Source organism: Lepidochelys kempii, chromosome 1 (genome assembly GCF_965140285.1).
Source record: "Lepidochelys kempii isolate rLepKem1 chromosome 1, rLepKem1.hap1, whole genome shotgun sequence".
NCBI classification, from domain to species: Eukaryota; Metazoa; Chordata; order Testudines; family Cheloniidae; genus Lepidochelys; species Lepidochelys kempii.
Window position 1 is genome coordinate 219,436,026 of NC_136380.1, and position 13,949 is coordinate 219,449,974.

Below are 13,949 nucleotides of genomic sequence, written 5' to 3' on the forward strand. Positions count from 1 at the left end.
ATCTCCTCACTCAGCTCCTCCTTCTGTAATTCTGTTGTGGAAAAGGAAAGAGGACAAGATCCTCAACAATAAATAGAAATAAACGCATAATCTTTCCTCTTTTCCATTTTCTCTCTCTCTCTCTCTGTGTAATTAAAAGGTTAAAGTTTTGAAGGAAGCTGTCTTATTCTCAAAATATGTAGTTTCAGGCTGGATTCTGCTCTCACTTACACTGGTTTAAATCTGAAGTCAGTTGGGTTTTTAGAGATTTACACCAGTGCATGGAGAGTAGAATTTGGCCCAGGGTCTAAGGCTAGAACATAAATCTTCAGCATGAAGAATATGAATTTTCAGCAGGATAATTAAGGATAGGAAAATTGAAAAGGTAGCACAAAATCTGAGCCGTTCTGTAGAGAGAAAAATAAGGTGTAGTTTGCTTAAAAGTAAACCTAGGCACTTGTAATCAGTACAGAATGCCACCTTGTGGAAGTTGTGGTATGTGTCATTTCTTTCATCCTAAAATGTCTGGCCTTTCTTTTTACTTTCTCCCCTTTTAGTCAAGCCAGATACTTATATTAAAGTGTAGGTTTGCACTGGGTTTGAAATATTACTCCTGTCATCTGATGTTCTTGTGTATTTTACAACTTCATTTTTTGGGTATTGAGTGTATAACAACATACTGAAGCACAATACATGAAGGAAAATAAAAAGTCTATGAAATAACAAGCTAAAGGACATTATCCTTTACATACTGGCTAGTCAACCTGTGAAATCAACCACAGCTGGTCATCAGGACAACTACGTGGTTGATTTAGAAATGCTGGCTAATTTTAACATGCTACTAACATTTACAGCTGTAAAGCTACAAAGAGAGGAACTCATAATCAGATCACAAACTTTGGTGTGTAACATGATCACTGGCATGATCAGGAAGGAATTATCCACACTTATGAATTGCACAACTGGCCAGTTGGCTTTTCTTTCTCTGAGGCATCAGGTATTGGCCATTGCTGGAGGAGGGGATACCAGGCTTAGATGGAGCAGTTGTTTAGGCTAATATCACAACTCTTGTATTTCCCACTATGAAGGAATCCTCTCCCGGATGCTTCCATAATCTTTCCATTCAGCATTTGAGTCAAATTTCATTTCCATAGTGTATTCTGTTGCCCTGTCTTGGAATGGGATCGATATTTCACTAGTTTCTGGGGTCTTTGTTTCAAACACTAAATTTCAAATATCATATGTTTCTTTTTGGCCATAGTAATGTGCCGAATGGGAGCACAGATAGCTCATACTAGGGTTGTGGGTGACCCTTTCTTGTTCCTGTAAGCAGGTGACTTACAGAAGTTCAGCATTCATTACTGTGAATGACTGTCTCTCGTGGAAGTGAATGCACGGTCCTCCCGATTGGAAGATCGTATCTCTCTGTCCACCGCTCTGCGCCTCAGCCTTGGTTCTCTTGCTCCTCTCAGAGCTATCTCCATTTTTGTACCCATCCTGTGGAATGCTTTTGGAGACAGTCTTGTGACTTTGCGGACAGCCTGCACTTTAAGTTAGTTCTCTCTCTTCTCAGCTCTGTTGTCTTCCTTTCTAAACTATGATTTTATCTTGCCATATTGATTTGCTTGTCTCCAAACCCCATCTCCACAAATGTACGGTTTATCTTTGAATCTTTCCTGGAACACTCTTTCTAGCTGCAGGGCTGAATTAACTCTTCTGTGGGCCCCAGGCTATTAGATTTTGTGGGGCCCCTGTACACAACAAAATGATTACAATTATGGCATTGAGGCTATTAACGCTAGCCTTTTAATTAACATAAAGCCACTCTGGGGTTACATTTCAGTCTTAAAACATGTAGAATATAGTTAAGTTTATTCAAAGTAGCCTACTTCTTACGTTAGAACAGCTGTTATAATAGCTGTTTCTTTCTGGGAGGGAGTTTGATAGCAGGAGGGGGCTCCAGACTGGGGCAGAGAGTTTGGGTGCAGGAGAGCATGAGGGGCGCGGGCTCTGGGAGGGAGTTTGGAGCAAGGGGGATTCTGACCTGGGGCAGGGGTTTAGGGTGCAGGAGGGGGTGTGAGGTGCAGGCTCCAGCTGTGAGGCTTTTACCATAGGCAGCTCCTGGCTGGCGGCACAGCAGGGCTCAGGCAGGCTCCATGTGCCTCCCTTCCCCGCCCGGGACCGCAGAGACGTGCCAGCAGCTGGCCACTTCCGGGAGAGGCGTGGGGCCATGGCATGCAGGCAGCCTGCCTGAGCCCTGCTGTGCCGGGGCCCCCCTTAGCCCAGGGCCCTGGACTGCAGCCCCTAAAGCCCCTGCGTTAATCTGGCCCTGCCTAGCTGTCCCCCTCTTCTGAACTCACCTCTGCCCAAGATCTTAGTCAGTTTTTTCAAAAATAAAAATGATGCTGGCAGGAGTGTCATTCCTCCTTCCCTCTGCGCTCCATCGTTCTCTTCTTCTACTCTCGTGTCTGATTCTGAGGTCTTCCTTTATCATCTACTGTTTACCTAGTCCCTCATCTCATGCCCTCCTGCTAGCTATCCTCCCTCAGTATGTCTGATGCCCCGTCATTTCCCCTTTCTTTCCACTTGCTCCTTTCCATTCATCTACAAGGACACTTTATATCCCAGATTTGAAACAAACCTTTCCTCACCCCATGTGACTCTTCAGCTACTATCCTGTATTATCTCCCTCCTCTCCTTCATCTTACGGTCTGTGAGTGTGCTTTCACTTCCATTGCCTAGATTTCCTCTCCTCTGACTCCTTCCTATGTGCTTGTGGTTTCCATGACTCTGTGCTCTCCTTGTTCTCTTCCTGCCACTGCTGCCATCTCCTCTGAAGGCTGCTTATTCTCCCTTCTACTCCAATCTGTTAGCTTCCGTTAAGGTTTTGTCCTAGATCCCATTCTCCTCTCTTCTCCAGTCCACCGAGGCAGTCGTATCCGTTTCCATGGATTTAGCGATCTTCTCTGTGCTAAAGACTCCTAAATTTACGGCCAGTCTCTGAAGTATATTTAAATGTTTAATGACGATGACTATTTCTGAGCCTAGTGCTGAATATGGCCATGTAGACACTGGCAATCGGAGAGCCCTGCAGTGGTGACCGCAAACAAATGTTGCACTTGCTTTTCATGTTGATTTCAACCCCTGAAGAAAAGCTTCAGTGTTTACTATTTAAGAATTAAATATTTGGTCCTTTTCTGTAATATATAATTGACAGTCCTTTCCATTGGGTCCCATGTTGCTATTGTTTTAAACTAATATTAAACTAATATTGGTTTCAGCAACATGGGCCCCCCAAAGCTTGGAAATGCCAATTGTAATTAAAAACTTAAATGCCTTTTGCATGGTGAGAGCTGCTCTTCACCCTGTGAACTTTCAAACTCCCGTCCTGAACAAGTGGTTGCAGTTCTCATCTAACAATCGGAGCAGCTGCGCCATGGAACAGATTCCTGAGAGAGGTGGTTGAGGCACCATAACTGCACAGATTCAAGGACAAAATAGAGGAGACCTTTACTGGAAGGGAGTTAGTGATTTTTATCGGTCCTACCTCAGTACTGGAGAGGGAAATTTGTGCCTCACTTTACCCCCTTCTCTCTCATACTCTAAGCTTGCATTTCCCAGGCTGCCGTGCCGGGAAAGGGGAGTGATAAAGCATTTTCAAAACTATTTTTTAGGAAACAGTTATCATGAAGGTTTATACGAGTCCACATCACAACAGAATGCAAAAGCCAGCAGCACACTTGACAAAGTCAGCGCATGCCTAGTGTAAGGAGTTTAAAATGTTTTCAGATCTCTGAAAGGGACACTCATTTAAATAAGCTACATTTTTCTGATATAGCACCCTTTAAAACAGTATGTCCTCAAATATTTTTAATTTGAAGTGATTTTTTTCCCCTGCTCCCCTGCTGATGTTTAAAAGGGCCCTAAAGGGGTGGGGGACAGCAGCAACACCACCAAACTAGCTTGGGCCCATCCTTCCTCCCATTCCCTTCCTTTCTGTGCACACAACGGTCAACTGACTCTTCATCACTGGTTTGTTTAATATTTGCTGCTGGTGTTACTGACAGGCCCCGTGTATGCAGAGTTGGGAGAAGAGTATGTGTTAGAATACGCTCCATCCCCCACAGCAGTGTATGAGAGGGATGATATTGTTGCTCGTGCAACTGATCATCAGCAAAACATAGGTGAATGGAACCTGACTACATATGAAGTGTTGTCAAACACAAACAGAAAACAAAATGGGAAAAATAGGGGAAAATACCAATAAATATAGTAATAATAAATTAAATAATCTATTTTTCTCTCATCTCTTTAAGTTATAGCCATCTTAAGGATACACTAATAGGTTTAAAAAATCAGTTGGCTAGATGGGATTCAATATTTAATCTAATTTACTTTGTCTAGTGTGTTTAGTGTGTTTACATTAATCACTAAGATATTTGAGCACCAGCAATTTTGTGGGTTCAGATTGCAAATGTAGCTTTAGCTTGAATTAAGTGATTTTCCTCATGAACTTGTGTTTAAATGTGAAACATGTGCAAAATAGATAAAAGGGGAGAGCATGCTGAGATCTGAGGACCTTTCTAAATAGTCCCCTGCAGACCCTCAGCATGTCTTGAATCAGTTGTTCCAGCTAAGCAAAAGGTTCTCTCTCTCTGGCTTGTGTTCTGCTCCTCCCTATGAACGGCATTTTCTCTGATCAGAAGAGGTCAAAACAGGGCTTCTCTGAAACCCTGAACATTTATTATTTCAGGAGTTATTTTCCTGCAGTCAGGAAGGTGGCAGATGCACAAAGAGCAACTTCTAGCTGAGCCTAGGCTTCTCATCCAGCAAAAGCACTTACACACATGCTTAACTTTGAGCAGATGTCTAATGCCATTGAAATCAATGGGACTGTTCACATGTCAGCATGTTCTTTTCCATTGTGCTGGATCAGGGCCGGAATGCTCAGTACCTTGCAGGACTGAGCCCGAGCTTAGTATAGCTACTAACTGCTCAGCTGGAGAGTCCCAGTCTGAGTGCCAGCTGTTGCCTAGTGCAGGATGCACATGGGCAACGAGGCCGGACACCGGATGAGGCAGAACTTGGCTAATTGCTGAGAAGTGCTGTGGCGATTTGCTGAAGCTGACAGACAAACAGCAGCAAGTGCTAGTGCGTCACTGCAATGAATGCTTTGTGGCTTTCTCCTTCCTACAATTGTCATGGTTTGATGACTGCATAGTGCTTCTAGTTTAGGGTTCTCTTCAATCCTGCGCCCATTGAAGTCAATGGGAATTTCACCTTTAATGTCAGTCAGAGCTAGCTGCATGAAGTACTGCAGAAAGCTGCCTACAAATACTTCCCAGCTTTCAATCACAGTGTTACCACTTTGTTTGGGCATCCCACATGTTCACAGGTAGACATTTGGCACCAGGATGCAGGGGCAGCCATTTTGAATTTGTACTAAAATAACTTGGTTTATTATAGCCACAGTAAAACGAGTTGACACTATCAGCTTCCTGAACATTTGGAGTTGGCTGCTGTCTCCCGACACACACAGTGCAGGTGGAGAGAAACATTTCCTGAACCTGCAAAATTGTTAAGAATGAAAACCAAAGGCTTATTAATTTTGTATTTATTTATTAATAACCTTGTATTTTCCTTGGCAATAGCCAGAGTCCTTCACTGCAACAGATTACTAGGATTTTGCATAGGTCATCCACTTAGGAATCTGATCTTTGCCTCATAAAACACAATGGGGCAGCAATGAGGTCACACGGGCCAAATCCTAGATCCAGCCTGAATAGTATGACCAAGCCCTGGGGCAGAAGGGTAGGGAAGAAATCCTTCCCTCAGGGCACAGAGTGATGATAATTGCAATTGCCTCTGAGACCTTCCCTCCCCAGTCCATGTGGTGTGGATGCATGGACTTGTGTGCTGCCATGCAGAAGCCCCCATGGAATGGGGCTCCATACCTGAGCAGAGGGTATATGCATCCTTCTATCATTCCCTCAAATTCTGTTCTTCCCCTTGTGCATCAAAACTACACCTTCTTCCACTGTCTGGAGCCCCACTGCAGGGGCAATAGTGGGATTTGCTCATTAATTCTTAAAAAGAGAGAGAGAGAACCCTGCCATATCTTTGCTTTGAATGGTAACCTAAGGTAAGACAGTTCTGCAGGTAAGAAATTGAATTTCACATTCTTTTAGCACCAAGCAATGAAGTGTTACGGCTGATCACTTAACTAGTTTAAACCCCACAAACTACTTTTCTGTTTGGAAACTGAAATATGCCCCTTTTTTAATGTTGGCTTTTACCTTTCTCTCTTTGCAGTTATGCGGCTGTGGACTGTTGGGCGTGGGAATATGGCTATCAGTGTCACAAGGAAACTTTGCCACATTTTCTCCCAGCTTTCCATCATTTTCAGCTGCCAATCTTGTCATTGCCATTGGTACAATCATCATGGTGACTGGCTTTTTGGGTTGTCTGGGTGCTATCAAGGAAAACAAGTGCCTCCTTCTAAGTGTAAGTAACCTGTACTGGAAATAAGGTATCAGTTTTTAAGTTGGTTATAAACCGTTGGAACAATTCACCAAGAGTTTTGGTGCATTCTCCATCACTGGCAGTTTTTAAATTCTAAAATATATGCTCTAGATCAAACAGAAATGTTTCTGAGGAAAGTCTATGGCCTGTGTTATACCGAAGGTCAGGCTAGATGATCACAGTGGTCCCTTCTGGCCCTGGAATCTATGACTCTGTGACTCTATGAATGACTCTGTGACTCTATGACCATGGATACAGACCCCTACTTCACTGCTTACTTTAAAAGTGACCTGTATGGGAAAGAACATATTAGGGAATAATGTTTCTATTGACTTTCAAAACCAATGTATGTAATTCTGTAGCAGGTATTCTCAATTAAACTCGATAGGGTAACTTAAAAATCCTCCTCCTCTGGAATTGTGTAGTGAGAGTTATATAGTGGAATGATACCACTGCTTGGTTTTATTCAAATATGTCACTATATTTGTTTATTTTTATAAACATTTCCCCCTGTCTAGGTACTACCATAAATTAAACATGAAATACAAACCAGGAACAATCCTCACTGTACAGTTAAGCACAAAACAGCTGCCAGGCAAGCAATTCATCCAGAAATTTCAACATTAGAAGAATTGTCCTGAAAGCATTAATGATAACTACTCCAATAATCCACCATCAGTCTTTACTCTGCCCCTTATCAAAGGCCCAGGAAAATCACTGTGCCCCAAAAGTTAACATAAGAATGGCTCTACTGGATCAGATCAGAGGTTCGTCTAGCCCAGTATTCTGTCTTCCGATGGTGGCCAGTGCCAGGTGCCCCAGAGGGAATGCACAGAACAGGTAATCATCAAATGATCCATCCCCTGTCACTCATTCCCAGCTTCTGGCAAATAGAGGCTAGGGACACCATTCCTGCCCATCCTGGCTAATAGCAATTGGTGGACCGATCCTCCATGAATTTATCTAGTTCTTTTTTGAATCCTGTTATGGTTAATACTTCTGATCTCCACTGGGCCATGCAGGTTAATAATTCTGGACTCTTGGTGGGCCTAAAATTGCGAGTGAATTCTAGACTCTGCCAGCAGCCCCTTCCTGTTTAAAATCATAGAACTCCAGCTTAGTCACCTCTGCTGGTTGGAAGTGCAGCGTCTTCATGTGAGGAGAAAGCCAGGTTCCTAAGTCCGGGGGTTACTAAGTCCGGGGGGCAGTGATGTTATCATATAAACGTGGATTTTTTTATAAAAAAATGATGAATGTCACTTCAGGTTATTAAAGTTGCGGGAAATGTGCAGATATAATTTGCTCTTCTCTATTTATGCTGTTTCTTTATTTTTTGTGTTTCATTCAGCTTGGCCAGTGAAAACAGACTAGTTAATTTTACTCTCTAAGTCTCAAACAGTTAGCTGCAATGCTGCTGGTTGTGTTTCCAATGGTGTTGAGAAATGTTTCCTTTTTAAACAAATCCTCTCTATTGAAATTTAAAAAAAAATCATGAAAATATTTCTCTTCATATTAGAATTCATTTGTAAAACGCAAAATCTAAATGTATTGCTAAAAAGTATTTGCCATTGTCTCTTTATATTTTGAAATTGCCTCAGAAGGTAATAACAAAGGGGTTAAGGGCTTGTCTACACTGCTCTGCATGAATAGCCATGTGCACCAAAGAGCTACGGTATAACTACTCTGTGTAGATGCTGCGGGCACAAACTAAAATGTTCCTACTTCACATTAGTGCAGTCTTGTTTGAAGAAGACTGTGTTAATGCAAACTAGGAACCTCTTAGTTCACACCCACAGCATCTGTACAGGGGTGCTGTCACACCCCTGTAGTCCGAACTGCCCTTAAAACCCTGGATGTGTCTGGTCTGCTGGTGCATTTGAGACCTCTGTTGGTCATTAAAAGCAGTAACAAATACTGGAGCTCACACTTTGGGAGGCAACCAGAGTGGGTAAGTGTGTTCCCATGACTGAGCATGTTTAGATGCACCATAGGGTATGTCTGCACTTCCATTGGAGGTGTGACTGCAGCCCATAGTAGACATACCTGAGCTAGCTTTGATCTAGCTAGCTCCAATAAGAATATCAGTGACGCCGGAGCAGCATAGGCTAGCTGCTGGGGAACATACCAAGGGCTCGTGCTGCAGTGGCTTTGCTGCTATTATTATTCAAGTAGCTAAATTAAAGCTAACTCAGGTGTGTCTACACATGCTGCAATCACACTGATTGCAGTGTAGACATACCGTAGTGATTTGCTGCAAACTAATACTAAGATTTGAAAAGTGCTTTGAGATCCTTATTTGAAAGGTGCTATAAAAGTGCAAAGTAATAACATAATTTTTGCACAAAAAATAGTCAAATGCAGTTAAAGCTTATCTGCTGGGAATTTGTTCCTTCACCAGGGGAAATTTTATCTTTGTGGCAGCAGGTTTTGTGTCTGGGTTCAATTTGCTGAACATACTGAGGAATATGCTGGAATTGTCTGCTTTCTCTGTCTATGCTCCAGTGAACTGCACAGTCAAGAGATGAAACTAGAGTGACATAAACATTGCTTAAAGACAGGTTTACACTTAAGGTTTGTCTATACTTTTGGCTAAATCGGCACTGCCGCGATCAATGCAGCAGTGACAATTTATTGGGTCTGGTGAAGACAAGCTAAGTCGATGGCAGAGCGTTCTCCCATCGACATCTGTACTCCGCCTCCCGGAGAGGCAGAAGGTAAATCAGTGGGAGAGCACCTCCCATCAACACAGTGTGGTGTAGACAGTAGACCTAAGTTACGTCGACTTCATTACGTAACTTTCGTAACTGAAATAGCATAATTTAGGTCAATTTACAGCTTTAGTGTAGATCAGCCCTTACACTTGGAAGTGGGAGAACAGCAGCTAGGCTAGAACCCCAGTCTAGTGAAAACTTAGGCTGGGAAAAAGAAAATACAATAGTGCAGAAGTTATGGAGAATAATAATAACAACATTAATATACTTTTGTAATTTGAAATCTAATCTGTAAATTTTGCTGCAGGTTGGTAAGAGGTAGGGGAGTAAAGGGGGATATGTTCCTGGGATTTGAATTGCAAACTATCCCAGACTATAAAATATATGTATATATGTATATATATGTACTGAATATCATTTGCCTACTAAGTAATGTTTAAAATGCTCATGAAGTTCTGTGAAATGATGAGTTTTGTGGGTACCAAATGGATAACAGATGGATGGCTAGATTATGGAAGGGATAATTTATCAGTGGAAAAATGATGTGAAATATATGCTGCATAAAAAAGTTCTGTGTAGGGAAAATAGCTGAGAGCAGTCCTCTCAACCATCGTGATTTTCACATGAAATATTTGGGATTCTCATGCGTTTCCTGTAACACCTCCTGTCTCTATTGCACTGGAGAAATTATGTTTTAAAGCTGGTTTGTCAAGGCCACTGGCCCTTGTCTAGCGTGCTTGAACTTGTTCTTTATTCAGGAAGTGTGTATACATGTTTTGTTTCTCTTTGTTCTAGTTTTTCATCATTTTGCTGATAATTCTCCTGGCAGAGCTGATATTACTCATTTTGTTCTTTGTTTATATGGACAAGGTAAGCAAATATACCCCGTAGATTAGTTTATCAGTTCTGGCAGCTAAGCTGGTTTTTGTTTACTTTTGCTAAACAAAGATACTTAGATTCTTCTTACTCTTCTCAATGGAAATTGTTTTAACCTTGTGATCTTCATTTTTATGTGTGCCCCTCCGCATGTTGGCTGAGAGTAATGAGTGGTTAAGGTGGAAGGATTCTCTGTGTGGGTTGACGCAGAACGGTTGAGTTTTGCAGTTTCCAACTGAAACCAAAAGCTGGGACCTCCATTTTTCCCCTCCCTCATAGGCCTGCAGTCTCCACAGTTGACTGCAGGTGAGAGATCTGTCAAAATGTGCACCCCAGGGTGGCAAAGGCAGTGTATGTTTACAAGTCTACATGTGGGATACTGCCCTTTAACCAGTGCTGCTTGTGTTTTGTTTTTTGATGGGAAATAGGTCAATGAGAATGCAAAGAAGGATTTGAAAGAAGGTCTTAAGCTTTACAATACAGAAAATAACGTGGGGCTGAAGAACGCATGGAATATCATTCAGGCAGAGGTAACCCATTTTCTTTATTTATTCTCTGTCTCATCCCATTACTGGCAAGTACGTGGCTTGAGTCACAGTCAAATATTTGTGTATCACTTTACATTCATAAAGTGCCTTGGCCATTCTTTGGGATGAAAGGTGCTGTGCAAAAGTAAGATGCTCCTCATGAGATCCATTGGGACTAGCTGTGTGACAGAAATACTGCTAGAGGTTATGATCTGTATCGAAAGATAAGGGAAGAAAAGGAGTTGATGTGTTAGGGTTACAATCACAACCCTGAAAGGCCACCTGGGATCTGAAAGTAGCAAAGACTCTGGGTTTAAGTGAAAGTGGTTGCAGATGAGGTTTTGGTTGGCAGAGTGTTTTCTAGTGGTTAGAGCAGGGATTTTAGAGTTCAGGACTTCTGGCTTCCATTCCCAGGTACACCATTGGCTTAGTGGTCACAGGTTCCAGTGTCTTGGTTTGTGTGTCTCCAAATGGATATAATAAAACTTATTTTCCACACAGGGCTATTTGTGAGATGCATTAAATGTTTGCGGATACTTTTTGTGATCTCCAGGTGAGAGGTGGTATTGAAGGGCAAAATATGAGGTGTATATGTGAAGAAACCAACAGCGGGTTTAGAGAAGTTACACTTCTTAAAAAGTTTGTTGGTGAAGACTGTTTATGATCCTTTTTCTACTTTGCCTGTAGATGCATTGCTGTGGGGTTACTGATTATACTGATTGGTTCTCTGTCCTGGGGGAAGACATCGTCCCAGACCGATGCTGTATGGAAAATTCCCAAGATTGTGGAAAGAATTCTACTGATTTAGTGTGGAAAACGGTAATGCTTGCTCAGTTTAACTTGTTTGGTTTTTTTAAGTGCACACATGAAATAGGCAAGACTTAGAGTTTTTTTTCTCTTTCAGGGTTGTTACGAGAAAGTTAAAATGTGGTTTGAGGATAATAAGCACGTTCTCGGGACAGTTGGGATGTGTATCCTCATAATGCAGGTATTGATGATACTATACTCTTACATATAGCCCCAACTTACTACTATTATAGTTATCTTTATCATGCCAAAAGGTGTTGCTTGGCTACTTATACCAAGTAGCCAGGGTCCCTGTTTGAATTTGAGAGCTTAGAACAGAGGATGGGGAACGGGGGGCAGTTGGATAGGTGTGGAAGTCCCGGGGGCCCTGTCAGGGGGTGGGGGTGTGGATAGGGGTCAGGGCAGTCAGGGGATAGGGAGTGGGGGGGTTGGATAGGGGGTGGGGTCCCGGAGGGGCAGTTAGGGGCGGGGGGTCCTGGGAGAGGGTGGTCAGGGGACAAAGAGCATGGGGGGGTTGATGGGTCGGGGGTTTTGAGGGGGGCAGTCAGGGGGTGGGAAGTGGGAGGGGGAAGATAGGGGGCGGGGGCCAGGCTGTTTGGGGAGGCACAGCCTTCCCTACCTGGCCCTCCATACAGTTTTGGAACCTTGATGTGGCCCTCGGGCCAAAAAGTTTGCCCACCCCTGACTTAGAATCTGGAACTTAGCTTACAGTTTTGCTGGACCCTGGAGTTTCAGTGGATTTATCCTTCCTGTTAGATGAAATCAGGAACTATTCCCTAATTCTTCATTTTGTTGAATCAAATGATATATTTGATTTTGGGGAATAGTGAGAACTGGCATTTTTCATCCTTTCATGTACTCTGCCATTAAGGGCATGAATAGCTATAATTGTTCTTCTGGCAGAACTCATGCTTTCAGATGCAAAATAATTACTATAGCACCACTGTTAGTGCTGTTAAAATGACACTGCATGATTAACTCTGATTTCCAACCCTCCTAATTTTGACCCAGTTGGCACTCAGACACCATAAAAAGACCTAGATGGCGGGATAGCTGGATACTACCCATATTTGGTCTTAAACTGGGACAAAATATTTTTCCTACGTTTTGAGGACAAAATTGGTCCAGCTGCTTCTAAGTGACCTAATTTTGTTAGCAATTCAGGTTTCTTTTTCAAGCTTTAAGCCAAACGGGGCTGTTTATCTGCCTCTAAATGAGGACAGGTTACTTTGTCTCTGTTTTGAAAATGATGATGTCCAGTGACAATCTAGTTATGTGCACGTTGACATTCAAGGCTCACTTATAAGTGGCAGTGAAGAACACTGAATTCAAAATGGTGGCCATCCATAGAGATTCACTCATATCTGCCAGTTGTGAAATTAGCATACTTTAAAAATGTTTATTTTACTTAAACACATAGGGGAAAAGTCCTGTAGAATTTAATTAGAGAATTAATCTGCTTTTTATAGCCATAAAACCATGTTATAGAACATAAAACGAAATTATGGTGATTGAATTCTACAGGTTAGTTTTTAAAAGACCTACAAAAAAGAGCTAACTCTCCATTAACTTCAGTAGGTTTTTAGGGTAACTTCTGTGCTTTGGAAAAAAAGCAACAACCTGCCTGCTCTGCCCTATTGTCTAGTAACTGAAGAATGAGAGATGTGCTTTTAAAAGGACAGCAGTTTTGTGCCTTCATGGCACCTTGTGTGACAAAGAAGATTCTGGAAACGATTTCAGTTTCTTTCATGACTCTTACAATGGTTAGGTGTTGTCAGAGCTATCGAAGACTTTGAGCACCTTGCTAGAGATCCAAGGAGTGTCGCAATATTTTGTGACTTAAGGTGGGAAATACTTAGAGTAACCTCAGATATCAAGGAACAAAGCCTCACAACCCCATCAGATAGGCCAGCTTTCCTAGTCTTCGCAAATAAGAACAGGTAGAGAACAACTCTCCTGATGAGTTGGAGTATTCAACTGAAAGTTCAGTGTTTTGTTGCATTATCACTACTGCAGTGGTTGACACTTAAATCAAACCAGCTATTACCCTGATTTTAACCACAGCATGCTCTCTGAGATGGCATAATTTTTCCCTTACACTTTATAGCATATAACTTTAGGCCAAATTTGATCATAAGCTACCCTGTGTGCAAACCCATTGTACGCTGTGCAGAACTTGGCCCTTTGGTAACTCTGTAATCTGTTGCAATTATGGATTTTTTATGACAACCCCTGTACTTGTCAGTCATATGGATCAAGAATAATTCAGAAGTGACCAAACAGGCTCCAATAAAAAAAATGAGCCAGGCCTGATGGTTTTTTTTTGCATCTTCAAAAAGAGAATAGGCCTAATACTGTTTCTCTCTCACTGTTCAGTTGTGTTTGTTGTATGTTGGAGCTCTGATGATTTTCTTGCTGTTCTTTTGATTTTCTGATGCTAACCTGCAATGTGGCACACCTATAGGACAAGATGTTCAAAAGTGACTAGTGATTTATGGAAACCCAGCTTGAGGCACCTTAAAGGGGG

At 42.2% G+C, this 13,949-nt stretch overlaps 1 protein-coding gene across 8 annotated transcripts in view; it reads left to right on the forward strand.

The window, feature by feature from the left end:
- The window catches only part of TSPAN9 (tetraspanin 9), a 275,804-nt gene that overhangs the window by 254,625 nt on the left and 7,230 nt on the right, over window positions 1–13,949 (forward strand). For all 8 annotated transcript variants that reach the window (XM_073314292.2, XM_073314272.2, XM_073314331.2 and 5 more), the window contains 5 exons: window positions 6,292–6,483; window positions 10,008–10,082; window positions 10,517–10,618; window positions 11,303–11,434; window positions 11,520–11,603. In XM_073314292.2, coding sequence (XP_073170393.1) covers window positions 6,292–6,483; window positions 10,008–10,082; window positions 10,517–10,618; window positions 11,303–11,434; window positions 11,520–11,603 — 585 coding nt within the window. The remainder of the gene's footprint in view (window positions 1–6,291; window positions 6,484–10,007; window positions 10,083–10,516; window positions 10,619–11,302; window positions 11,435–11,519; window positions 11,604–13,949) is intronic.